General features: G+C 52.7%; 1 protein-coding gene across 10 annotated transcripts in view; it reads left to right on the top strand.

Moving 5' to 3' along the window:
• The window catches only part of ZC3H4 (zinc finger CCCH-type containing 4), a 52,813-nt gene extending 35,623 nt beyond the window's left edge, over nucleotides 1-17,190 (top strand). For 9 of the 10 annotated variants that reach the window (XM_045380177.2, XM_005589676.5, XM_005589681.4 and 6 more), the window contains 4 exons: nucleotides 8,755-9,116; nucleotides 9,280-9,623; nucleotides 12,026-12,277; nucleotides 13,493-17,190. In XM_045380177.2, coding sequence (XP_045236112.2) covers nucleotides 8,755-9,116; nucleotides 9,280-9,623; nucleotides 12,026-12,277; nucleotides 13,493-15,006 — 2,472 coding nt within the window. In that variant the 3' untranslated portion in view covers nucleotides 15,007-17,190. The remainder of the gene's footprint in view (nucleotides 1-8,754; nucleotides 9,117-9,279; nucleotides 9,624-12,025; nucleotides 12,278-13,492) is intronic. The other variant, XM_045380179.3, reaches the window with a different exon arrangement.
• Nucleotides 17,191-27,693: the final 10,503 nt, after the last annotated feature.

Below are 27,693 nucleotides of genomic sequence, written 5' to 3'. Positions count from 1 at the left end.
AATTAGAGACAGCCCACGATACACAGGGATACACGAATTACCTGTAACCCTAGCACTTTGGGAGGCTGAGGTGGGAGGATTACTTGAGCTCAGGAGTTTGAGACCAGCCTAGGCATGTAGTGAGATGTTGTTTCTACTTAAAAAAAGAAAAAAAAAATTGGTTGGGCTGGGTGCAGTGGCTCGTGCCTGTAATCCCAGCACTTTGGGAGGCCAAGGCAGGCAGATAGATCACTTGAGCTAAGGGCAACATGGCAAAACCCCGTCTCTAAAAAAAAAAAAAAAAAAAAAAAAAAAAAAAAAAAAAAGGATGAAAAACTTAACTGGGTGTGGTGGCTCATGTTTGTTATCCCAGCACTTTGGGAGGCTGAGGCGGGCAGATCACCTGAGGCCAGGTTCTCAAGACCAACCTGGCCAACATGGCAAACCCCATCACTACTAAAAATATAGAAATTAGCCAGGTGTAGTGGCACATGCTTGTAGTCCTAGGTACTCAGGAGGCAGAGGTTGCAGTGAGCCGAGATCACACCCCTGCATTCCATCCAGCCTGTGCAACAGAGTGAGACTGTCTCCAAAAAAAAAAATAAAAAAAATTAGCCAGGTGTTGTGGCACATGCCTGTGGTCCCAGCTACTCGAGAGGCTGAGGCAGGAAGATCTGTTGAATCCAGGAGATTGAGGCTGCAGTGAGCCACTGCACTCCAGAGCAAGACTCCACCTCAAAGAAAACCCACAAAAAACCAAAGATATACAGAGAAGAGACAAAGATTGTATTTTGGTGGAAAAGTTAAACGTTTTCTTGCAACTCTCAGGGTCCCCATTATGCATTAGAGAAAGTAGAGGGAATTTGGGGGTCTCTAAAGGGGAAGACTCCCTTGGGGGAGGTGTCATGGCTTCTCCACTTAGCCAGGTGACATTTGAAACTCATCCTGGCATCAGTTGTCCTCTCTGAGGAGCTAGGCTGAGGACTTTGGGTTAGGGTTAAATGCCCAAATATCAGTCCTGAGTTTCATCTGGGGAGTGAGTGGCTACGGGAACAGGTATCCTTTCAAGTGAAGCTTTCCTGCCCTCTAGTTCACAGGAGGTTCTAGGAGATTAGGTATTTTTTTGAGAATGGAAAGGATCAAGGCATCAGCACATCTGCCAGCTTCCAGAGTCCGTGTGTCAGTGACTGTCTTGTTAACTGGTGGCAGGGGTACCCATGTGAGGGGTGCAGGGGAAGCCCCATGCAAGCAGACGTACGAGAACATCCATTCCTCATTGGCAGGGCACCTGTAGGAAAAGGTCAGTCCCTCTGGGGAGCCTGCTGCCCTAGGGTTTTTTTGTTTTGTTTTGAGACGGAGTCTCTGTCGCCCAGGCTGGAGTGCAGTGGCGCAATCTCAGCTCACTGCAAGCTCTGCCTCCCGAGTAGCTGGGACTACAGGCGCACGCCATTGCACCAAGCTATTTTCAGTAGAGACAGCGTTTCACCATGTTGGCCAGGCTGGTCTCGAACTACTGACCTTGTGATATGCCCGCTTTGGCTTCCCAAAGCGATGGCATTGCAAGTGTGAGCCACGGCGCCCAGCCTGCCCCAGGGTTTTGTAATCTGTACATTCCTGGAGTCTGAGCTGTTTGATGACGGGAAACTGGCCATTCAGGGAGGCCTCATGTCTCCTTGGGAGGACTTACCCTTCTCTGACTGAGGACTGCCCCCTGCTGGAGGCTCCAAGTTTGTGCTCTAGGCCAGTGCTACCCATAGGAGCACCACAGAACCACTTCGTTCATTTAAAATTTTCCAGTAAAAGTAAAAAGAAACAGGTGAAATTAATTTTTTTTTTTGAACTGGAGTCTCGGCCAGGTGCTGTGGCTCACTCCTGTAACCCTGCCCCCGCCGGGAGGCCGAGACAGGCGGATCACCTGAGGTTGGGAATTCAAGACCAGCCTGACCAACATGGAGAAACCTTGTCTCTACTAAAAATACAAAATTAGCCAGGCAAAGTGGTTCATGCCTGTAATCCCAGCTACTAGAGAGGCTGAGGCAAGATAATCACTTGAACCTGGGAGGCGGAGGTTACGGTGAGCCAAGATTGCGCCATTGCACACCAGCCTGGGCAACAAGAGCGAGACTCCGTCTCAGAAAAAAAAAAAAGAAGAAATGAAATGGCGTCTCGCTCTGTTGCCCAGGGTAGATTGCAGTGGCGCGATCTTGGCTCACCGCAACCTCTGCCTCCCGGGTTCAAGCGATTCTCCTGCCTCAGCTTCCGCAGTAGCTGGGATTACAGGCACCCGCCACCACGCCCGGCTAATTTTTGTTTGTTTATTTTTGAGACGGAGTTTCACTCTTTTGCCCAGGCTGAAGTGCAGTGGCACCATCTCGGCTCACTGCAACCTCTGCCTCCCAGGTTCAAGTGATTTCTTGTCTTAGCCTCCTGAGTAGCTGGGATTACAGGCGCCTGCCACCATGCCCAGCTGAATTTCGTATTTTTAGTAGAGACAGGGTTTTGCCATGTTGGCCAGGCTGGTCTTGAACTCCTGATCCACCTGCCTTGACAAGTGATCCACCTGCCTTGGCCTCCCAAAGTGCTGGGATTACAGATGTGCCCCACGACACCTGGCTAATTTTTGTATTTTTAGTAGAGATGGGGTTTCACCATGTTGGCCAGGATGGTTTCAAACTCCTGACCTCAAATAATCCACCCACCTCACGAAATTATTTAACACTGTGTCTCATTTAGCTCCAAACATACTTTTAGGAAATAATAATAAATAATGGAAAAAATAGAGATACTTTATGGGAGCTTTTTGTGTGTAGTTTCAATGGCTGGAAAAAAATATTTTTTAAATGGCATTGGGATTATATTTGATCTCCCTTGGTTTCATGGAAGGCACCTATGAAGCCAGCAGAGAGAAAATATAATGGTACTTGAATCTGTTAAAAGTAAATTCTGTAGAGAGCCATGTTTTCTGAGAGCAAAACTTGATGTTTGCAAAGCTTAGAGGGTTGTAGGTTTCTGCTTGGGAGTATGCACACAGACCCCTTCCTGAAAATCCATACCTTCTTTTTTTTATTTATTTATTTATTTATTTATTATTATTATACTTTAAGTTGTAGGGTACATGTGCATAACGTGCAGGTTTGTTACATATGTATACTTGTGCCATGTTGGTGTGCTGCACCCATCAACTCGTCATTTACATCAGGTATAACTCCCAATGTAATCCCTCCCCCCTCCCTTTTTTTTTTTTTTTTTTTTGAGATGGAGTTTTGTTCTTGTTGCCCGGGCTGGAGGAGTGGCGCGATCTTGGCTCACCACAACCTCTGCCTCCCAGGTTCAAGCTATTCTCCTGCCTCAGCCTCCCGAGTAGCTGGGATTACAGGCATGTGCCACTGCTCCTGGCTCATTTTTTGTGGTTTTAGTAGGGATGGGGTTTCTCCATGTTTGTCAGGCTGGTCTTGAACCCCCGACCTCAGGTGATCCCCCCGCCTTGGCCTCCCACAGTGCTGGGATTATAGATGTGAACCACCATGCCTAGCTGAAAATCCATACCTTCTAAATTTATCTGAGTGCTTTAACCAGCTCTTAGCATTATATGTTTTTGTATGTCATCTTTGGTACCAATTTTTTTTTTTTCTTTTGAGATGGAGTTTCACTCTTGTTGCCCAGGCTGGAGTGCAATGGTGTGATCTCGGCTCACTGCAGCCTCCGCCTCCTGGGTTCAAGTGATTCTCCTGTCTCAACCTCCTGAGTAGCTGAGATTACAGGTGCCTGCCTCCACTCCCAGCTAATTTTTGTATTTTTAGTAGAGACGGGGTTTCACCATGTTAGCCATATGGTCTCAAACTCCTGACCTCAGGTGATCCACCCACCTAGGCCTCCCAAAGTGCTGGGATTACAGGCATGAACCACTGCGCCTGATACATAGTTCTGTGAGTTTTTTTTTTTTTCCAAGACGGAATCTCGCTCTGTCGTCCAGGCTGGAGTGCAGTGGTGCAATGTTGGCTCACTCCAGCCTCCGCCTCCCAGGTTCAAGCAATTCTCTGCCTCTTGAATAGCTGGGATTACAGAGGCCCGCCACCATGCCCAGCTATTTATTTATTTATTTATTTACTTACTTATTTATTTAATTGTTTGTTTTTTGAGATGGAGTCTCACTCTGTTACCCAAGCTGGAGTGCAGTGGCGCAATCTTGGCTCACTGCAAACTCTGCCTCCCAGGTTCAAGCGATTCTCCTGCCTCGGCCTCCTGAGTAACTGGGATTACAGGCGTGTACCAACACTCCCGGCTCATTTTTCTATTTTTAGTAGAGACGGGGTTTCACCATGTTGGTCAGATTGGTCTTGAACTCCTGACCTCGTGATCCGCCCAGCTTGGCCTCCCAAAGTGCTGAGATTACAGGCTTGAACCACTGCGCCCGGCCAGCTGATTTTTTTTTTTTTTTTTTTTGTATTTTTAGTAGAGATGGGGTTTCACCATCTTGGTCAGGCTGGTCTTGAACTCCTGACCTCGTAATCCACCTATCTCGGCCGGGCGCGGTGGCTCAAGCCTGTAATCCCAGCACTTTGGGAGGCCGAGACGGGCGGATCACGAGGTCAGGAGATCGAGACCATCTTGGCTAACACGGTGAAACCCCGTCTCTACTAAAAAATACAAAAAACTAGCCGGGCGAGGTGGCGGGTGCCTGTAGTCCCAGCTACTAGGGAGGCTGAGGCAGGAGAATGGCGTAAACCTGGGAGGCGGAGCTTGCAGTGAGCTGAGATCCGGCCACTGCACTCCAGCCTGGGCGACAGAGCGAGACTCCGTCTCAAAAAAAAAAAAAAAAAAAAAATCCACCCATCTCTGTCTCCCAGAGTGCTGGGATTACAGGCGTAAGCCACCGCGTCCGGCCTAGTTCTATGAATTTTGACAAACACACTGAGTCATGTCACCACCCCACAAGATGGATCTAGGAAACCCATTCTGTCACCCCAGAAACTCCGCTGTGTCTTTTATAGTAAATGCCACCCCACATCTCCAGTGCCTGGCAACCGTGGGTCAGGGTCTGTCTTTGGTTTTGCTTTTTCAAGCAAATCATATAAATAGAATTGTGGGGTAAACAAGCTTTAAGAGTGTGAGTGTACACAGTGCACATGCGTGCATTTGTTGAGTCTGGCTTCTTGCACTTGGCATGAAGCCTTTGAGATTCACCCGTTATTGCAAGTAGCAGTTCATTACCATTTGTTGCTGCGTAGTGCCCCACCAAGTGGATGATCTACGTTTGTTTATCCAGTCATCCGTTGAAAGACATTTGCGTTGTTTCCATTTCCTGGTGCTTATTCACATGGCCTGATGGGCTCAGCCCACATGCCTCTGCACCTCTACAGTGTTACTTCTTGCTTGCAGAAGGTGACTGACTTTTGGAAACTCCTCTGATCACTGAGAGTCTGTCCTGGCTAGAGAGGCTTTGGCACCTAGTGGGGTGCTAGTTGTCTCAGCTGGTGTCTTTGCTGGTGGAGGGGCCAGGAACAGAGGGGCCACAGGGTCTGTGCTGGCAGGACCGATGAGCAGTTTGGGTTGACTCTGCAGTTGACTCCATGTTGGAGTCAACCAGTCAGGCAGGGCCTGAGCTCCTTTCTTCTCTGCGCTGGACCCAGCCTCTGGATTCCAGGGAATGAATGGCAGAGTGCATTGGTTTGTGTTCCTTGCTTAGTCGTTCACTCGATAAATCTCTGTGCCTTGTTTGTGGCAGGCAGTGGGGGTGGTGAGGAGGCAGGGTTAGGTCCTTGGGCAGATGCTGATGACACATGGGGAGTGTGAGTGTGTGTGCGTATGTGTGTGCGTGCGCGCGCACACACACACAGGGATCAGGCCGTGAAGAACAAGTGTGGGAGCCCAGGACTCCAGCTGGGCTCTATTCACGAGGCAGACGTTCAGGAGGCTCTGTGAGGAGGTGCCAGTGGTGGCCCCAGGATGTGCGGCAGTTAGGACTGAAGAGGAGGAGGGAAATGCAGGGTGGCAGATGCAGCGCAACCCATGGCCGCACACACAGTTGAGGAAGGGCCCTTGGGCCAGGAGGAAGTGAGCCCATAGCAGTGCTGAAAGCAGCAGTACTGGGAGCTGACGCAAGGCTCTGGGCCCTCCCAGCAAGGCTCATCTCAGGTGGCGCTGCCCACACTCCAAGGGCAGAATGTGAATTCTGCCTCCACAGGTACCCCTGCTCTGCTGGTTCACACGCTGACCACACCTGGAGTAGCAGGGCTCAGAAGGACAGAGGGGTTCCACCGTGTCGTTTTCCACCCCTCCTCCATGAAGCCACATTCTTGTTGGATCTTGGGGTTCCAGGGTTCAGGTACCACTGCTAATGGCTAGGAGAAGGGAAAACTGCGAACGCACAACCCCCACCAGGGGGTCCTATTTCTGTCATCCCTGCTGTTCCTGGGCAGAGGGGCAGGACTAGTTCATCCTGACCCCGTGTTAGGACCCACTAAGGGATCTGTGCTGGGGTCCCCAAGATGACCCAGAGCAACTTGCTGGGGAACTCACAGCCAAGATGTTACCGCAGTGAAGCGACACAGGCAAACTCAGCCCCGGGAACGAGTACATGAGGGCACCTGGAGGAAGCAGGCACATCCTCTCCCCGTGGACTCGCAGGGGCCATGCTGCCCTCCTCCAGTTGTGACAGCACGAGGGGCATTCTGTTTGTGAGAAGACTTGCTCAACGCCCAGGGTTTTCACTAGGGCCGTTCACCTAGGCAGCTTCTGCCTGGCATGGACCAAAATTCCAGATCTGGGGGGCAAAGCAGGCATTCAGCACAAACTGCATTGGTTGTAGAAACAGTTTAGATGCAGTGAGCCCCTCTTACTAGACAATGAATGCTGGGAGCCCTCCCAAAATCCAGCTTGCCAGACACCAGCCAAGGCCTAGCCTTGCAAGCAGGGCTTCCAAGGAGAGCAGCCAGGCCTCCTGTGTTCACTTTTCTGCATGCAATTCTAACTGATGAAACATTCTAGTCCAATTGAGATTTTGACATTTCTCATTCACTCATTGGGCATCTGCCCTGTATCAGGTCTTGTGGGGGCCCTGGGGATAAAGCAGGGAAGAAACAGTCCTGCCCTCATGGAGTTGACAGGGAGGTGAGCCAGGATCAACACGGGAATGACTGAATAATCTAACAAGGCATAGGCAGTGTTGGCAGAGAACTCCTGGTACCCCAGTAGTGAGTATAGGAGACTGGACAGACACTATGAATTGACATCTAATGAGGGACCTCAACAGTTGGGTGACGTTGAGCCACATGGGAATAATGGGGAAAAATAAAAGCCTGGGGGCAGCTTGGTCCTGGCCCTGTAGGGGAGAGCTTGACTGCTCATTGCACTGAAGTGAGGCTGGGTGGTTGGGCTGGAGGAGTTGGGATCGTGGGAGGAAATGAAGCTGCCAGGAAGCTTCCCAGTCCTCCCCAGATAGCCTCACACCCACCCCTGCTCTTAGACCCTGAGGGTTATGTTCAGGAGTTTGGCTCTTATTACAGGTGAGATCAGAGGCCCTTAACATCCAAACAGGACAGTGGAATATGATTCAGCCATAAAAAACTGAGTGACATACTACTGATAGATGTAGCAGTGTAGATGCACTTTGCTAAGTGAAAGGACCCCTCACACTCAGCGCATGAGTCTGTTCGCAGGAGCTGTCCAGCAGGGGCAGGTCTGCAGAGACAGGAAGCAGAGTGGCTGCCGGGGGCTGGGGGCAGAGGATGGGGAGTGATTGCTTAGTGTGTACAGGGTCTCTTTTGGGGGTGATGAAAATGTCCTAGAACTAGATAGAGGTGGTGGTTGCATAGCATTGTTAATGTGCCAAATGCCACTGAATCATTCAGTTTGTTTTTATTTTTGTATTTTGAAATGGAGTCTGGCTCTCCCGCTCAGGCTGGAATGCAGTGGTGGTATCTCGGCTCACTGGAACCTCTGCGTCCCGGGTTCAAGCGATTCTTCTGCCTCAGCCTCCCAAGTAGCTGGAATTACAGGTGGCCACCACCATGTCTGGCTAATTTTTTTATATTTTTAGTACCACCATGTCCAGCTAATTTTTTTGTATTTTTAGTAGAGACGGGGTTTCACCATGTTGGCCAGGCTGACCTTGAACTCCTGACCTTAGGTGATCTGCCCACCCTGGCCTCCCAAAGTGCTGGGATTACAGGCATGAGCCACCACACCTGGCCTTGTGTATTTATTTTTGAGACAGAGTCTCATCTGTTGTCCATGCTGGAGTGCAATTACGCAGTCTTGGCTCATTGCAGCCTCTGCCTCCCAGGTTCGAGTGATTCTCCTGCCTCAGTCCCCCGAGTGGCTGAGACTATAGGCATGCACTACCACACCTAGCTAATTTTTGTATTTTTAGTAGAGACGGGGTTTTTCCATGTTGGCCAGACTGGTCTTGAACTCCTGGCCTCAAGTGATCCACCCACCTCGTCCTCCCAGAGTGCTGGGATGACAGATGTGAGCCCCTGCGCCCGGCCGAATCGTTCACTTTTAATGGTTGAACAGTACACTTTCTCTTGTATTTTGCCATAGAGCAAGAACAGGCGCCCCCCTGCCCCCCACCAGCTGGTCCCGGAGAGTGGAGCAGAGAGGTGGCTGATGATTTTTGTTACGGAGCCATTGTGGTCATTAGCTTTATGTCTTTAGACCTCAAGGTCCTTGTATTGTGGAACTTCTCCTCATAAACTTCAGCTCTGAGACCTGGAGAGGTCCGTTTCCATCCTGACCCTGTCCACACCTTCTTTTGTTCTTTCTCACCCGCAGATGTTGGCTGATGATGCAGAAGCAGGTGCCGAGGACGAGAAGGAGGTGGAGGAACTGAAGAAGCAGGGCATCAACCCCCTGCCTAAACCGCCCCCTGGTGTGGGCCTCCTGCCCACTCCTCCTCGGCCCCCTGGCCCGCAGGCTCCAACCTCTCCCAATGGCAGGCCCATGCAGGGTGGCCCCCCACCCCCGCCCCCGCCCCCTCCCCCGCCGCCCGGGCCCCCTCAGATGCCCATGCCAGTGCATGAGCCGCTGTCCCCACAGCAGCTGCAGCAGCAGGACATGTACAACAAGAAGATCCCCTCCTTGTTTGAGATTGTGGTACGGCCCACGGGACAGCTGGCTGAGAAGCTGGGTGTGAGGTGAGTGCCCTGGGCCCCCGTGGTAGGCAGGGAACACTATCCTGGGCCCAGCCAGGTTCCTCTTGTCAGGGTAAGCCTGGCTGGGGCAGGGTCCTGCCTCTCTCCCCAGCTGTGGGAGTCCTGGTCTGCAGCTTCCCTCACAGGTGCCTTTTCCTTCTTCTAGGTTCCCTGGACCTGGTGGACCCCCAGGGCCAATGGGCCCTGGGCCCAACATGGGACCCCCAGGGCCAATGGGCGGTCCAATGCATCCTGACATGCACCCTGACATGCACCCAGACATGCACCCCGACATGCACCCGGACATGCACCCCGACATGCAGATGGGCCCTGGCATGAATCCTGGCCCACCCATGGGCCCTGGTGGCCCGCCAATGATGCCCTACGGCCCTGGAGACTCCCCACATTCTGGAATGATGCCCCCTATCCCGCCAGCCCAGAACTTCTATGAAAACTTCTACCAGCAGCAGGAGGGCATGGAGATGGAGTCCGGACTCCTGGGGGATGCAGGTATGGGGGCTCCAGGTGTGACTGCCTGGGGTTGCGGGCTTTACACAGTGGAGTAGTCAGGGAGATGTGATTTTTCTTCCTTTGTCTGAGTCTCTTAGAAAGCATGACTCCATCTCTGTCCCATTTAATGGTTGAATGTTTTCAGTAACATAGGATTTATTATTCTGTTGAGGAAGAAAGGAATATTCTGTTTATTATCATTATAGGTTATTTCTTTTTAATTTTGCAAGCTGTGCCTGGAATCGGAAGCATGGGAAGTTAGAGGGACGAGTGTGCAAGGGTGTGAGGCTGAGAGGCTGATGGGCTCATCAGGGCTCAGTTAGTGGCCTGGCCAAAACTCTCTCTTTCCAGGCAGTTCTCGGCTTGGAGCAACCAGTGTCTACCCCAGGACTCTGCGGGTTCTGTGCCCTTTACCGGCCGTTTTCCTGCCTTTTTTTCCTTTTGCATTGGTAACATGTGTCCAGTGAGCAGAGGGGTTTAGATGACGCTACAGCTGTAGGAGATGCGATGTGCAGCCCTCTGGAGGAGGAGGGCCAGGCACAGTAGGCCCCCACTGTCCTTGCCCAGTTGCATCTTGGTGGAATGAAGCAGGTGGCAAGCGTGTAGATAGAGGAGTTGGCTCCTTTCAGCACTGGCCATTGTTAGAAGAAAAGGTAGGGTACCGTGGTGGTGGGCCAGAAGGCTCAGTGCCTCAATGGGGATGGTCACAAAAGTCTCTCTGAGAAGTGAAGCAGCACTTGCAACGTGAGGAACGATGGGACCTCTGGGCGGGGGCGACGCTGTGTTGAGCTGGGGATGCTGCTGTGGCAGCTGCTGGGGGCTGTCCCTGGGCAGAGGCAGCAGGGCAGCCACTGGAGTGCAAGGCAGGGCTTCGAGGTTTGGATGCGGCGCCGTAGGGCAGTGTGAGTCCTGTGTGTGTTTTGCAAGGCAGGTAGGAGCGGCATTGAGGATAGGGCGCTGGACGTGGGGCATAGTCACTCCAGGGTGCCTGCCCCTCTGATGGCCATGTGGAAATTTTGAGGGGTAGTTTCAGGGGCATCAGGGAGAGGCCCAGGCTAGAGATCAAAATGTAGACATGGGCTTTGACTTTAGGTGGTGCATGGAGCCAGGAGAGCAGGTACTCGAGTGAGAGTGGGTGCTTTAGAAAGATGAGAAAAACAGGCTGCCACAATGAGGTGCTGGGGTTCCCTTTAACAAAAGCATCTCAAAGGTGCATGGGAGAAGCTTTGCTGGCGGGAAACCAGAAGTCGGTCACATTGGTAGCAGTAGGTGTCTCTAGGGTAATCCTGTTTCATAAAATCCTCCCTCTAACATATGTGGTCTGTGGTTTCTGGTGTGTGCACAGACTGTATGAAGGGGGACCCTTGGCTGTCTGGTTCGTCGAGTGGGTCCCAGCTCTGCGCTGGGATGTGTCACAGAGCAGGCTGGCCCATCAGGTTCACTTGACGAAGTTGAAATTAATGTAAGCTAAGTTACAAGTGCACTTTTTTAGACACCACGTTTTAAATGCTCAGCTGCCCCAGGAAGATTTAGGTGGCCACATGTTGCCCTGCAGATCTAGAACATTTCCATCACTGCATAGCGTTCTGTGGGGAAGCACTGACTCTAGACATCCCCCCGTCTCGGTGACTCGCTGTCTCCCATGCTCACATGTCATGCACACACACAACATGCAGGAGGTGTCGCCGAGCCTGCCCTCCCCTTTACTCCTGCTGCGTCCCCACGTCAGCCTGTGCCGCTGCCCACAGCTCTTGGCTCAGGCACTGGGGGAGTGCATGGGGTGAGGTGGTTGGTGCCAGTGCCCACACCGCAGGAGGTGGAGGCCCGGTGCTTCCTGAGAGACCCCCTAATGCTGTGGAGCAGGAGGGAAGGCACTCTGGAGCCTCTGTTGGCCAGAGCAGCACTTTGGCTCATTTCATTCTCTTTTCCTGGCTTTTAATGTTGAACATGGTTGAGTTCACTATGAGATATACAGTGTTTTCTTATTAATTGTTAGAAAGAAACCATGAAACTCCTGTCCATCCAAAATAATTAAACAAGTACAGGAAAGAGTGCAGGATCCATCCCTGGCCTCTCTAGAATCTGCGTCCCAGAGGGACTGTTTCTGTCTTTTCAAAGCCTTCTCCTTGCGTCTTACAAATGTACATCCGATGTTCCATCCTGTTTCCACCTCATAAGCGTTTGCCCCATCACTCAACCCTCTCTGAACCTCATTCTTCACATAGGCGGGGCTACCCATGGGCGGCTCCGTTCCCCTGAGACCTGGGGAGGGCAGGCAGGGGCAGGCTGTGCGTCCTTCTCCATCACCATCTGGGTGGGTTTGCAGTGAGGGGCAGGGTGGGGCTGGAGTTGGCACCTGGAGGCCCTTCCCGACATGAACCCTCGGTTCTTCCCTGCCACAGAGGACTACGGGCACTACGAAGAGCTGCCAGGGGAGCCTGGGGAGCACCTCTTCCCTGAGCACCCTCTGGAGCCCGACAGCTTCTCTGAGGGAGGGCCCCCAGGCCGGCCGAAGCCAGGCGCCGGTGTCCCTGATTTCCTGCCCTCAGCCCAGAGGGCCCTGTACCTGAGGATCCAGCAGAAGCAGCAGGAGGAGGAGGAGAGAGCGAGGAGGCTGGCTGAGAGCAGCAAGCAGGACCGGGAGAATGAGGAAGGCACGTGTCCGCCCCAGGGGCCGGGGCACAGGCCCTGGGCCACTGTGCAGGGGAGCGGAGGTGGTGGGGTGTTCCAGGTTGGGTTTCCTGTCGGGAAGGAGCCCATGGCTAGGGAGGACCCCTGTCCAGGGCCATGAAGCCGGGTTGGGGCTGCTGTATATCCCTGAGAAAACTGGCAGTCAGGGATGGCTTTCTGTGTTGGGTTCAGGAGAGACCCTGATCCCATAGAGTAGGGTGGAGGGCTGGTTTCTGGAAGAGAAAGCCGCCAACAGGATCAGCTGCCTGCGCCCTGCCAGAGGAGGCTTTAGGGAGACTCTCAAAGCCCCCGTTTTCCTACCATGTTCTCAAGGAGCCAACAGACAAGAGAGTCATTGAAATTAACCAGTAATAATCATAGTCATGAGCCACAAAGTCTCAGTTGCTGTGTGGTTGACTTAGTGGTGTCCGCCTTGGGGTAAAATGACAAGTGGTTTCTGGATCCTGAAACTAGAGGCCACAGGTGGCCCTGACAGTATCCCAGGAGCCAGTGGGACAGCAGGAAGAGGGGCGGCTCCCCTGATGGCCCAGGCTGTACTGGCCTAGGTTTTGCTTGAGCCCATGTCTGAGTCTGCCCAGCCGGCCCTGCCTCTTAGCTGGTGACTGGTTGGTCCAGCCGCCCTTCCCTGGGACATGGGGACATCGTGAGCCGGTTTGGGAGCAAGTGTTTGTGAGCCCTAGGCCCAGCCAGAACTGAGTCAATGGTATCTGCTACGAGGACCTCCAGAAGGAGGTGCCCACAGCTGCACTTGCCACAGTGGGGGCTGAACCAGCCCAGAGGTGGGCGGGAGGAGACGCCAGAGCTCTGGGTTAGGAGTCCCAGCCCAGTCCTGGCCCTGATGTCTAAGTAACGGCACCGTGCCTCTGTTTTCACATCTGTCAAATGGGCATGATAGTATCACTACTTTCTGGGGTGGTTAGTAGTTTGTTTTATTTTAAGTAACTCACTAGTGCAGTGCCGCCACTGAGGAGCGCTGGGGAGCATGGCATAAACGGTAGCGCCTTAGCTCCCTGGGTCTCCTCAGCCGCCTGTTGTGGGGAGGGAGCCTTAGAGAGGAGGACCTGAGGATCTGAGAGGCACGAGCAAAGGAGCTGCTCACGGTGGGCTGCTGTGGGGTCCAAGAGGACGGGTGGTGGATGCGCCCACTTACCCTTCCCTGCTCCTCTGTTCTTTCCCAGGTGACACTGGAAACTGGTACTCAAGTGATGAGGATGAGGGTGGAAGCAGTGTAACCTCCATCCTGAAGAGCTTGAGGCAGCAGACGTCCAGCCGACCCCCAGCTTCAGTTGGAGAGCTGAGCAGCAGTGGGCTGGGAGACCCCCGCCTCCAGAAGGGACACCCAACAGGAAGCCGGCTGGCAGACCCTCGCCTCAGCCGGGACCCCAGACTCACCCGCCACGCAGAGGCTTCTGGCGGGTCTGGCCCAGGGGATTCCGGACCCTCTGATCCTCGGCTGGCTCGCGCCCTGCCCACCTCCAAGCCTGAAGGCAGCCTTCATTCCAGCCCTGTGGGCCCCAGCAGTTCCAAGGGGTCTGGGCCGCCCCCTGCGGAGGAAGAGGAAGGGGAGCGGGCCCTGCGGGAGAAGGCCGTGAACATTCCCCTGGACCCACTCCCCGGGCACCCCCTGCGGGACCCACGGTCACAACTGCAGCAGTTCAGCCACATCAAGAAGGACGTGACCCTGAGCAAGCCCAGCTTCGCCCGCACCGTGCTCTGGAATCCCGAGGACCTGATCCCCCTACCCGTCCCCAAGCAGGACGCAGTGCCCCCCGTGCCCGCTGCCCTGCAGTCCATGCCCACCCTGGACCCCCGCCTGCACCGCGCCGCAACGGCAGGGCCCCCCAACGCCCGGCAGCGCCCAGGTGCCTCCACGGACTCCAGCACACAGGGCGCCAACCTCCCCGACTTTGAACTTCTCTCTCGCATCCTCAAGACGGTCAATGCCACCGGCTCCTCAGCTACTCCTGGTTCCACTGACAAACCCAGTGACCCCCGGGTGCGGAAGGCCCCCACCGACCCTCGGCTGCAGAAACCCACAGACTCTACGGCCTCCTCCCGGGCTACCAAGCCCAGCCCCGCTGAGGCACCCTCTCCCACTGCCAGCCCGAGTGGGGATGCCTCCCCACCAGCCACCGCTCCCTATGACCCTCGCGTGCTGGCAGCCGGTGGGCTGGGCCAGGGTGGAGGGAGCGGGCAGAGCAGCGTGCTGAGCGGCATCAGCCTCTACGACCCGAGGACTCCCAACGCGGGGGGCAAAGCCACAGAGCCGGCCGCTGACACAGGTGCCCAGCCCAAGGGCGCTGAAGGTAATGGCAAGAGCTCGGCCTCCAAGGCGAAGGAGCCCCCGTTCGTCCGCAAGTCTGCCCTGGAACAGCCAGAGACAGGGAAGGCCGGTGCCGATGGGGGCCCCCCCACGGACAGATACAACAGCTACAACCGGCCCCGGCCCAAGGCCGCTACAGCCCCCACCGCCACCACCGCCACCCCACCCCCTGAGGGTGCCCCACCCCAGCCTGGGGTGCACAACCTGCCCGTTCCCACCCTCTTCGGGACGGTGAAGCAGGCACCCAAGACGGGCTCAGGAAGTCCATTTGCTGGGAACAGTCCGGCCCGCGAGGGCGAGCAGGATGCGGCGTCCCTAAAGGATGTTTTTAAAGGCTTCGACCCCACGGCCTCCCCCTTTTGCCAGTAGTGTCCAGCCAGAGCCGCGGCTCCAGCCGCCCTTCCTGGGGTGGCATTCAGGGCAGCACCCGGGGTGGGGAGCTTGTTGGGGAGGGGAGGCAGGCTGGGTGTTCCTTTTTTCTTTTCTCCCTTTTCTTTTCTTTTGCTTTTCTTTCTTTTTTTTTTTTTTTAAGTAGTACTTTCTTTGAGATTTATAAATTGTATATAACCATCTTAAGTTCTAGTCAGTGTGGCGGGCTCAGGAGCTCCTGCTGAGCAAACTGACTCGTGCCCGCAAACCTGTGAACTGTCGCCAGTGTCCAGACTCAGACCCCATGGACTCTGCCTGGCCGGGCCTCGCTGGAGGCCCAGTGGGTTTTTTGGGCAAAGCATGGCCCCTTTTCCCCAGGACAAAGGGAACAGTTGGTGTCTTGGAAGGCACTGAACGCTCCTTACCCTGTGCCCAAAGAGACCCAGAACCAAGACCATGGCAGGGCCTGTGTGGAAGCAGGTTCAGGCGTTTCTAGAATCCTGGGGTGCACCATCACTGTCTCTTCAGTGCAGGGCGTGACAACCCACTCAGGAGATGGTGACAGTGAAAAGGTATTAAGTAAAGAGCCCTCAGTGGCAATTGGGGCTCCCTGGCACGTGCCTGCTCCTGTCCCTGCATTACTACATGTGCCCTACCCGCCACCCTCCGTCCAGAGCAAGCCAATGTCCCCCAGCCTGCAGCAGAAGCCTCCAGTGTGAGAACAGGACCCAAAGGCAGTGGGGGCTGGTGTGGGGCAGAGTCCCGAAGAGCCACCTCCAGGAGGCAGCCCCTTGGAGCACGTACCAGTTTTCTGTCAGTATTAACCCGACCTGTCCCATCAGGGCCACACCCTCCTTGCCAACACCAGGGTCTGTCCTGGTCCTCAAGCCACGCACCCGCTATGACCGCACTGCAGCTCGGCCCCGGACAGCTCCAGGATCCGTGAAGTGGCTGCGCCGCCAGGCCCCAACAGCAGGGGCCCTAGGGTGGCTCCTGGCCAAGTGTTTCTTCTGTTTTCCTCGCACCTCCTCACACTGTGACCTGCAGGGCGTCAGGTATTGATGTGTTCAGGTTTCCTCTCCCAACCCAGCAGATGCAGGGGTTCAAGGTGTGTTGCTCTGTGAGATTTGTGTACACTTCAGAAAGGGGCTAAGGAGAGTGGGAAGCCTGCAGCCAGGGCAGGGGAGGGGAAGCCTCTGCTGCCCCCACACTCCCACCCTGGCTGAGGGCCAGCCTCCTCTGCAGAGCCCTGGAGGAGGCCCACCTATGGACACAGCCTGGGAGATGGGCACAAGGGGTGCTGGGGGAGGCCTGCTATCCTGCCTCTGGGCCACTTGAGGGGCCTCAGGAAGTGTGTGCTTGTAGCTCCATCTGCCTGTCTCCCTGGCCCGCTGTGTGGCTGCAGGCCAATCTCTTCATTGCTGACCAGGAGGAGACCTGGGCACCTGCCAAGGGATTCCCCTTCCCTCCTCCTCAGGGTGGGGTGAACAGGCTGCTATCCCACCCCACCCCAAAAAGAGAAAAATGAAAAACTCATAGTTTGGGGCCAGGAGGCAGTGTGTCCTACAGGGCTGCATAGCCCTGAGGGGTCAGTGCTGGGATCAGGTTGGTTGGTCTTTTTGTCTTTTTTTTTTTTTTTTTTAACAATCATTAATGAGATTTGTCTTCAGCCACCAGTGTTGGCCTTGAAGCAGAGGGCGCAGCCCTTGGTGTTTGTAAAATAAGTATGAATACACAGTGTGGCAGTGTTTTGGGTTTTTTTTTTTGTTGTTTTTCCTCTCCTTTTGAGGATTTTCTTTTGTAAAAGAAAATTAAATATTTTTTAAACTGAAATCTGTGGATGAAATAGAAGCTGGAGCCCTCCTCTTGGAATATTCAGCCTAAGAACCTCATGGGACTATGAATTCACCTGAAATTCTCATTTGCCATCAGGCCGAGCTTTTAAAGAAAAATTGTTCTCTAACCAGGATTGTAACAAAAGTGTAAATACTGTTTCAGAGTTGAGAGTTGGTGGTGCAAATATGTATATAATGAACTGTATTTTTACAATGATCGCCGCATGACTATTTCACACCCTTTTTATACTCCATACCTGTCTTCCAGAAACGTCACCTGCCTTTCTCCTGTGGTCTCTTAATCCAATAATTGTATTACTGCCATTAAAGGATGCAGTTATTTTAAAAAGCTTGTGGGTCTGGTCTCTCCAGGCTGCCCCAGACCATCCCTTGCCCTGAGAATTAACGAGGGTAGAAGATGGCGGGGCGGGAGTGGGGGGTGTGTGAAACATGGACCTATTCTCTTAGCAGTTGGCCTCAGGGTAACATTCTTGAAGACAGGGACAATTTGTACCTCCAAACAGCGTCAGCTGTCCTCAGTGGACGGCAGTAGATCACCTACTGTCAACATCCTAAGGTCCCTGAGCTTCGTGCGGGCCACTCAGCATTTGAGATCCGGGGGTGATCTGCAGCAGCCTGGATCTGCCCTCGCAGTGCTCACAGGAAAAGACTGTTAACGCAAACGGGACAGCTGGACTGCCTTCTAGGGACGGGAAGAGCTTTAGCGGGCACCCTACCCGTGTGATAGCCAGGGGTATCCTCTGAGGAGGGGTCTGTTCTGATGTTGGAACTTATTTTGAAATGCATCAACAAATATGAAGGATGGTTGGATAGATGGCTGAATGTGTGATCAATACAGTTGGAGTGCAGTGGCTCACGCCTCTCATCCCAGCACTTTGGGAGGCTGAGGCAGGAGGATCGCTTGAACCCAGTAGTTCCAGGCTGCAGTGAGCTGCGCTCCAGCAGGCCAGGCAACAGAGTGAGACCCGTCTCTTTAAAAAAAAAAAAAAAAAAAAAAAAAAGGTTGAGACCCAAACCCAGCAAACGATACACAGGGTTTTCTTGGTTTTCTTGGGGTTTACATACAGGGGAGAGTCCCTCAGCACCAGGATGGGCAGAAGAACTGCAACAGCTTTAAAAAGGCATGCTGTTGGCTGGGCACGGTGGCTCATGCCTGTATTCCCAGCACTCTGGAACGCTGAGGCGGGCTAATCACGAGGTCAGGAAATCGAGACCATCCTGGCCAACATGGTGAAACCCCCGTCTCTAAAAATGCAAAAATTAGCTGGGTGCGGTGGCGAGCGCCTGTAATCCCAGCTACTTGGGAGGCTAAGGCAGGAGAATCACTAGAACCCAGGAGGCAGAGATTGTGCCACTGCACTCCAGCCTGGGTGACACAGCAAGACTCCGTCTTGGAAAAAAAAAAAAAAAACAGAGCTGCAAGAGTGGACCATGTCGCTCAGGAAATGCGTGGAGCCTGAGGAACATCTTCATTGGAGGACGGTATGGAGGCTGAGGGAGGGCAGAGATGGCCACCAGCACGAGGATGTGGTCAACCCCTCCACAGCCCAAGGTTGGACACTAGGACCAACAACTGGTGCCAGATGCTCTTTGGGTACCTGCTGTGATCCACTGCCCGGATTCTATAGGTGTTAACTGTTCCCTGTATTTTCTTGTTTTTTTGTTTTTCTTTTCTTTTTTTGTGGCAGGGTCTCACTCTGTCCCCCAGGCTGGAGTGCAGTGGTGCTATCTTGGCTCACTGCAACCTCTGCCTCCCCAGTTCAAGCGATGCTCCCGCCTCAGGCTCCCGAGTCACTGGCACGACAGATGTGACAGGTGTCTGTCACCACACCCAGCTAATTGTATTTTTAGCAGAGACAGAGTTTCGCCATGTTGGCCAGGCTGGTCTCAAACTTCCAACCTGAGGGGATCTGCCCGCCTCAGCCTCCCAAAGTGCTGGGATTACAGCTGTGAGCCACTGCCCCCGGCCGGCTGTTTGCGTTTTCTGAATTCCATTTTGGCATTCCATTGGTATTAGAGCCCCAGGGCTGCCTACATATCTCTACAAACTGGGTGGCTTAACATGACAAATTTGTTCTAGAGGCCAGAAGTGCACCATCAAGGTGTCTATGGGGTCAGGCTCCCTCTGAGGCTCTAGAGGAGAATCCTTCCTTTCCAGTCCTGTCTTCTGTGGCCGTGGGCAATCCTGGGCTTGTGGTGACATCGCTTCAGTCTCTGCCTCCAGCTTTTCCTGGGGCTTTCTCCTCTGCGTCTGTGTCTTCTGTCTCTTAGAAAGACTCTTGTCACTGGATTTAGAACCCAACCAGGTAATCAAGAGTCATCTCATCTTGAGATCTTTCATTAAATATCCTGTTTCCCAGCCAAGTGTGGTGGCTCACACCTGTAATCTCAGCAATTTGGGAGGCCAAGGCAGGAGGATTGCTTGATGCCAGGAGTTCAAGGCCAGCCTGGGCAACATAGGGAGACCCCCATCTCTACAAAATACAAGAAAAATTAGCTGGGTGTGGTGGTGCACACCTGTAGTCCCAGCTACTTGGGAGGCTGAGGGAGGATCCCTTGAGTCTGGGAGGTCAAGGCTGCTGTGAGCTGTGATCATACCACCACACTCTGGCCTGGACAACAGTGAGAGCCTGTATTTTTTTTTTTTTTTTAAAGACTCTGTTTCCAAATATAGTTCATTAGTTCATTGACAGGTTCCAGGGCTTAGGATGTAGAAATATGTTTTAGGGGCAACAACCCTGTTACCCTGCTCTTTTTTTTTTTTTTTTTTTTGAGACGGAGTCTCACTCTGTAGCCCAGGCTGGAACGCAGTGGCATGATCTCAGCTCACTGCAACCTCCAAGGCGGGCAGATCACCTAAGGTCAGGAGTTCAAGACCAGCCTGGCCAACATGGTGAAACCCCATCTCTACTAAAAATGCAAAAATTAGCCAGGCATGGTGGCAGGCGCTTGTAATCTCAGCTACTTGGGAGGCTGAGGGAGGAGAATTGCTTGAACCCAGGAGGCGGAGGAGGTTGCAGTGAGCTGAGATTGTGCCACTGCACTCCAGCCTGGGCGACAGAGCAAGACTCTGTCTCAAATAAATAAAAAAAATAAAATTATTAATCAGAACCATCATTCCATCTACTTTCTTTTCTTTCCTTTCATTGTTTTTTCTTCACCCTCCCTTCCCTACCCTTCTTCCTTTTACTTTCCTCTGTAGACTTCTCACGTCCTTGCAACTGTATTCATTGTTGGGTTTCTAACTGTATTCTCTGTTGCCACTGTAACAAATGACCAAAAACCTAGTGACTTAAAAAAACATAAATGTGGCCGGGCGCGGTGGCTCACGCCTGTAATCCCAGCACTTTGGGAGGCCGAGGCGGGCGGATCACAAGGTCAGGAGATCGAGACCACGGTGAAACCCCGTCTCTACTAAAAATACAAAAAAATTAGCCGGGCGCGGTTGTGGGCGCCTGTAGTCCCAGCTACTCGGGAGGCTGAGGCAGGAGAATGGCGTGAACCTGGGAGGCGGAGCTTGCAGTGAGCCGAGATTGCGCCACTGCACTCCAGCCTGGGCGAAAGAGCCAGACTCCGTCTCAAAAAAAAAACAAAAAACAAAAAACAAAAAACATAAATGTATTATATTTATTATTTATTTATTTATTTTTGAGACAGAGTCTTGCTCTGTCACTCAGGCTGGAGTGCAGTGGCATGATCTCAGCTCACTGCAGCCTCCATCTCCTGGGTTCAAGCAATTCTCCTACCTCAGCCTCCCTAATAGCTGGGATTATAGGCACCCGCCACCATGCCCAGCTAATTTTTGCATTTTTAGTAGAGACAGGGTTTCACCACGTTGGCCAGGCTGATTTCTAACTCTTTTTTTTTTTTTTTTTGAGACGGAGTCTTGCTCTGTCACCCAGGCTGGAGTGCAGTGGCCGGATCTCACCTCATTGCAAGCTCCGCCTCCCGGGTTTACGCCATTCTCCTGCCTCAGCTTCCCGAGTAGCTGGGACTACAGGCGCCCGCCACCTCGCCCGGCTATTTTTTTTTTTTGTATTTTTTAGTAGAGACGGGGTTTCACCGTGTTAGCCGGGATCGTCTCTCGATCTCCTGACCTCGTGATCCGCCCGTCTCGGCCTCCCAAAGTGCTGGGATTACAGGCTTGAGCCACCGCGCCCGGCCTGATTCCTAACTCTTGACCTTGGGTGATCCACCCGCCTCGGCCTCCCAAAGTGCTGGGATTACAGGTGTGAGCCACCACGCCCAACCACAAATGTATTCTCTTACAGTTCTAAAGATCGGAAGTCTAAAACCAAGATGTAGCCAGGTGTTGTGGCTCACACCTGTAATCCCAGTACTTTGGGAGGCCAAGGTGGGAGGAGCTCTTGAGTCCAGGAGTTGGAGACCAGTCTGGGCAACATGGCAAAATCCCATCTCTACCAAAAAATCCAAAAATAGGGCCGAGCACAGTGGCTCACACCTGTAATCCCAGCACTTTGAGAGGCAGGTGGATCACGAGGTCAAGAGATTGAGACCATCCCGGCCAATGTGGTGAAACCCCGTCTCTACTAAAATTACAAAAATTGGTCTGTACTCTCAGCTACTCCGGAGGCTGAGGCAGGAGAATTGCTTGAATCCAGGAGGCGGAGGTTGCAGTGAGCCAAGATCGTGCCACTGCACTCCAGCCTGGAGACAGAGCAAGACTCCATCAGAAAAAAAAAAAAAAAAAAAATTAGCAGGGTATGGTGGTTCACTCCTGTAGTCCCAAGCTACTCCAGAGACTGAGAGGGGAGGATCGCTGGAGCTGGGGATGTCTAGGTTGCAGGGAGCCATACTCGCGCCACTGCACTCCATCTTGGGTGACAGAGCAAGACCCTGTCACAAAAATACAAATTAAAAAAATAAAACCGGCCGGGCGCGGTGGCTCACGCCTGTAATCCCAGCACTTTGGGAGGCCGAGGCGGGCGGATCACAAGGTCAGGAGATCGAGACCACAGTGAAACCCCGTCTCTACTAAAAATACAAAAAATTAGCCGGGCGCGGTTGTGGGCGCCTGTAGTCCCAGCTACTCGGGAGGCTGAGGCAGGAGAATGGCGTGAACCCGGGAGGCGGAGCTTGCAGTGAGCCGAGATCGCGCCACTGCACTCCAGCCTGGGCGACAGAGCGAGACTCCGTCTCAAAAAAATAAAAAATAAAATAAATAAATAAATAAATAAAACCAGCCGGGTCCAGTGATTCACACCTCTAATCTCAACACTCTGGGGACCGAGGTGGGTGTGTGGCTTGACCCCAGGAGTTTGAGACCGGCCTGAGCAATATGGTGAGACCCCCATCTCTACAGAAAATACAAAAATTAGCCAGGTGTGGTGGTGCGTGCCTGTGGTCCCAGTTACTGGGGAGGCTGAGCCCTGGAAGCTGAGGTTGTAGTGAGCCAAGATCAAGCCACTGCACTCCAGCCTGGGTGACAGAGTGAGACACTGTCTCAAAAAATTAATTAAAAGGAAAAAATAAAATCAATACATAAATAAAACAAAAATGTCGGCTGGGCTGTGTTCCTGCTCGGGGGACTCAGAGAAGAATTCATTTCTTTGTCTTTTTTCAGCTTCTGGAGTCGGCCTGCATTGTTTGGTTCAGTGTAATGAAGAATTTAACCTTCCCCAAAGAGAGGTAAGACCTTTGTCCTCCGCGCCTTTGAGGTCACCTCCTCTAAATCTCTGGAATGTTGTTCCTGATAAGATTAGTTTGGTTTACCTATCAGCCTTAGGCCAACTAGCTAGTAGCAGTGTGACTCAGGGTGGGGCCCTGGGGTCACAGGGTATCAGCTGACCTCTGGAAGGGCTAGCGTCTGAGGTCATGTCAGTCTCATGGAGGACTACTGGGTTTACGCCTCAGGGGTAATGAAGGTTCTGGACAGTGAGGCTTCTGTGAGCTTCCCCGGTCGACAAAGCTCCATGTGTACTGTTACACACTGTTGCTGGGTAAAGTGAGTGCTGTCCACACTCCATGGGGACAAGAGGGCTGGAAGTCTAATGATGGGACCCCACCTCCAGGCTCTGCTGAATGCCCGTCTTCCCTGGGCTGATTTTCCCCTGTATTCTTTTTTTTTTTTTTTTTTTTTTTTTGAGACAGTCGCTTTGTCGCCCAGGCTGGAGTGCAGTGGTGCGATCTCGGCTCACTGCAAACTCCGCCTCCTGGGTTCGCGCCATTCTCCTGCCTCAGCCTCCCGAGTAGCTGGGACTACAGGTGCCCGCCACCGCGCCCGGCTAATTTTTTGGTATTTTCAGTAGAGACGGGGTTTCACCGTGTTAGCCAAGATAGTCTCGATCTCCTGACCTCGTGATCCGCCCGCCTCGGCCTCCCAAAGTGCTGGGATAACAGGCGTGAGCCACCGCGCCCGGCGATTTTCCCCTGTATTCTTGCGCTATAATACACCATAACCGGGAGCATGACAGTTTTCAATGAATTCTGCTTCTTCTTTTTCTTTTCTTTTTTTTTTTTTTTTGAGGTGGAGTCTTGCTCTGTTGCCCAGGCTGGAGTGCAGTGGCGCGATCTTGGCTCACTGCAACCGCCGCCTCCCGGGTTCACACAATTCTCCTGCCTCAGCTTCCCGAGTAGCTGGGACTACAGGCGCCTGCTACCAAGCCGGGCTAATTTTTTGTATGTTTAGTAGAGACGGGTTTTCACCATGTTAGCCAGGGTGGTCTCTATTTCCTGACTTCCTGATCTGCCCACCTCAGCCTCCCATAATGCTGCAGCTGCAGGCATGAGCCCCGGCCTTTTGTTTGTTTGTTTTTGGGTTTTTTTTTTTTTTTTTTTGAGACGGAGTCTCACTCTGTCACCCAGGCTGGAGTGCAGTGGCGCGATCTCGGCTCACTGCAAGCTCCGCCTCCCGGGTTTACGCTATTCTCCTGCCTCAGCCTCCCAAGTAGCTGGGACTACAGGCGCCCGCCACCACGCCTGGCTAATTTTTTTTTGTATTTTAATAGAGACGGGGGTTTCACCATGTTAGCCAGGATGGTCTCGATCTCCTGACCTCGTGATCCGCCCGTCTCGGCCTCCCAAAGTGCTGGGATTACAGGCTTGAGCCACCGCCTCCGGCCTGTTTGTTTGTTTTTTTGAGATAAGAATCTTGCTCTGCTTCCCAGGCTGGAGTGCAGTGGTGTGATCTTGGCTCACTGCAACCTCCGCTTCCCAAGATGAAGCGATTCTTGTGTCTCAGCCTCCTAAGTAGCTGGGACTACACAGGCATGTGCCACCATATCTGGCTACTTTTTGTATTTTTGGTAGAGACGAGATTTCACCATGTTGGCCATGGCGGGTTTTGAACTCCTGGCCTCAAGTGATCTGCCTGCGTCAGCCTCCCGAAGTGCTGGGATTACAGGTGTGAGCCACTGTGCTCCACCCACTTCCGTGAATTCGGCTAGCAAATTAGCAAACCTCCAGAGTAGGTCAGACTACAGGCATGTGCCACCATGCTCTACTAATTTTTGTATTTCTTTTTTTTTTTTTTTTTTTTTCCGAGACGGAGTCTCGCTAATTCTCGCAAAGAATTTCTTGAACCCGGGAGGCAGAGGTTGCAGTGAGCCAAGATTGTGCCACTGGACTCCAGCCTGTGTGACAGAGCCAGACTCTGTCTCAAAAAAAAAAAAAAAAAAAAAAAAAAAAAAAGACCGAGTGTGGTGGCTTACACCTGTAATCCCAGCACTTTGGGAGGCCAAAGCAGGCGGATCTCTTGAGGTTGGGAGTTCGCGACCAGCCTGACCAATATGGAGAAACCCTGTCTCTACTAAAAATACAAAATTAGTTGGGCATGGTAGTGGGCACCTGTGATCCCAGCTACTCCAGAAGCTGAGGCAGGAGAATCACTTGAACCCGGTTGGTGGACGTTTCAGTGAGCTGAGATCGCACCATTGCACTCCAGCCTGGGCAACAAGAGCGAAACTGTGTCCAAAAAAAAAAAAAGGCCGGGCGCAGTGGCTCAAGCCTGTAATCCCAGCACTTTGGGAGGCCGAGACGGGCGGATCACGAGGTCAGGAGATCGAGACCATCTTGGCTAACACGGTGAAACCCCGTCTCTACTAAAAAATACAAAAAACTAGCCGGGCGAGGTGGCGGGCGCCTGTAGTCCCAGCTACTCGGGAGGCTGAGGCAGGAGAATCGCGTAAACCCAGGAGGCGGAGCTTGCAGTGAGCTGAGATCCGGCCACTGCACTCCAGCCCGGGCTACAGAGCGAGACTCCGTCTCAAAAACAAACAAACAAACAGAAAGAAAACAACATATCCAAACTTAAATACTGAGAAACTTCATAAAGTTTGTTGCATTAGGGAGAGTGTCCTAGTCTCAGAAATCTGCAAGCACCTCAAAACCAAACAAAAAAAGCCATGTATTTTCTATATTAAGGGGGCTTTGCAGTTCGGGAAAGTTGGACAGAGGACAGGGACTAAGCCGACTACATCATTCAACAGGAAACAGGGCTATGTGAGGGCAGGCAGTTCTCAGGATAAGCTAACCAGGAGGCACCTTCCACATTGCATTGCTTGCTCAGACTTGAGGGTGAGTTAGAAGTTCAGGGGCCAATTGAAGAAGATAAACCTGACTCAAGTTTGCTGTAGGCAAAGCAGCAGTCAGATGGGGGCAGCTAGTCTAGGCAAGGTGGCTCATGCCTATAATCCCAGCACTTTGGGAGGCTGAGGCAGGAGGATCGGTTGAGCCCAGGGTTTGAGACCAGGTAACACAGGGAGACCCCATCTCTACAGAAAATGAAAATAAAAAACAAGAAAAGGGGCTGGGCGTGGTGGCTCACGCCTGTAATTCCAGCACTTTGGGAGGCCTAGGCCGGCGGATCACGAGGTCAGGAAATCAAGACCATCCTGGCTAACACAGTGAAACCCCGTCTCTACTAAAAATACAAAAAATTAGCCGGGCGCGGTGGCAGGCGCCTGTAGTCCCAGCTACTCCGGAGGCTGAGGCAGGAGAATGGCGTGAACCCGGAGGCGGAGCTTGCAGTGAGCCCAGATCACGCCACTGCACTCCAGCCTGGGCGACAGAGCGAGACTCCGTCTCAAAAAAAAAAAAAAAAAACAAAAAAACAAAAAAACAGCTCCTTTATCTTCTACTAAGCAGGGCTTGGATTTTTTTTGTGCGTTGTTTTTTTTTTTTTTTTTTTTTTTTTTTTTTTTTTTTTGAGACGGAGTCTCGCTCTGTCGCCCAGGCTGGAGTGCAGTGGCCGGATCTCGGCTCACTGCAAGCTCCGCCTCCCGGGTTCACGCCATTCTCCTGCCTCAGCCTCCGGAGTAGCTGGGACTACAGGCGCCCGCCACCTCGCCCGGCTAGTTTTTTGTATCTTTTAGTAGAGACGGGGTTTCATCGTGTTAGCCAGGATGGTCTTGATCTCCTGACCTCGTGATCCGCCCGTCTCGGCCTCCCAAAGTGCTGGGATTACAGGCTTGAGCCACCGCGCCCGGCCTCTGTTGTTGTTTTTTAAGATGGAGTCTCGCTCTGTCTCCCAGGCTGGAGGGCAGTGGCACTATCTCAGCTCACTGCAACCTCCGCCTCCCGGGTTCAAGTGATTCTCCTGCCTCAGCCTTCCAAGTAGCTGGGATTACAGGCGCACGCCACCATGCCCGGCTAATTTTTGTATTTTTAGTAGAGACGGGGTTTCACCATGTTGGTCAGGCTGGTCTCGAACTCCTGATCTCGTGATCTGCCCGCTTCAGCCTCCCAAAGTGGTGGGATTACAGATGTGAGCCACTGTGCCCGGCCCGGGCTTGGATTTTATGGAGAGGAAAAGTGGGGGAGCTGCCAAGGGGGTTAAACTTGAGGAGGGAGTTCAAATGGACTGCACTGCAAAGCTTGCAGTTGCAATGAATGTGAAGCTTTACATGGGATTAAGTGCAAACAGAAAATATTCCAAACACATTTTTCACATTCTTGGCTAGTGAAATGGTTTATGCTGATGAGAGAAGGCGAAGCTGAATCCCAGAATGGGTCAGGGCAGAGAAAACAAATCTGCCTTAAAGAGACAGACCTTTTCAGCCGGGCGCTGTGGCTCATGCCTGTAATCCCAGCACTTTGGGAGGCTGTGGCAGGCGGATCATGAGGTCAGGAGTTCCAGACCAGCCTGACCAACATGGTGAAACCCTGTCTCTACTAAAAATATAAAAATGAACCGGGCGTGGTGGCGCATGCCTGTAATCCCAGCTACTCAGGAGGCTGAGGCAGGAGAATCGCTTGAACCTGGGAGGCGGAGGTTGCAGTGGGCCGAGATCAGGCCATTGCACTCCAGTCTGGGTGACAGAGCTAGATTCCATCTCAAGAAATAAATAAGTAATTAAAAAGAGACAGACCTTTTCTTGGAAATGTTAAAAAGAGACACACCAAAAAAGAGATGGATCTTAACGGTGTAATGTGAATTATCTAGAGGGCTTTTAAAAAAATATTGATGGCCCAGAACCATCCCAGAGCTATGTAGCCGGTATCTGTGGAGCAGGAGGATAGGACCAGGCATTGATATTCCTTTACAAGGAATGCATTTTATTAAGAGCTGACTGGGGCTGGGCTTAGTGGCTCATGCCTGTCATCCCAGCACTTTGGGAAGCCAAGGCTGGTGGATCACTTGATTAGGAGTTCGAGACTAGCCCTGCCAACATGGTGAAACCCCGTTTCTACTAAAAATACAAAATTATCTGGGCATGGTGATGCACGCCTGTATTCGCAGCTACTTGGGAAACTGAGGCAGGAGAATCACTTGGACCCGGGAGGCAGAGTTGCAGTGAGCCGAGATCATGCCATCATGCCATTGCACTCCAGCTTGGGCAACAAGAGCAAAACTCCATCTCATTAAAAAAAA

Source organism: Macaca fascicularis, chromosome 19, assembly GCF_037993035.2.
Source record: "Macaca fascicularis isolate 582-1 chromosome 19, T2T-MFA8v1.1".
NCBI classification, from domain to species: domain Eukaryota; kingdom Metazoa; phylum Chordata; class Mammalia; order Primates; family Cercopithecidae; genus Macaca; species Macaca fascicularis.
This window is presented reverse-complemented; position numbering and strand designations above follow the sequence as displayed.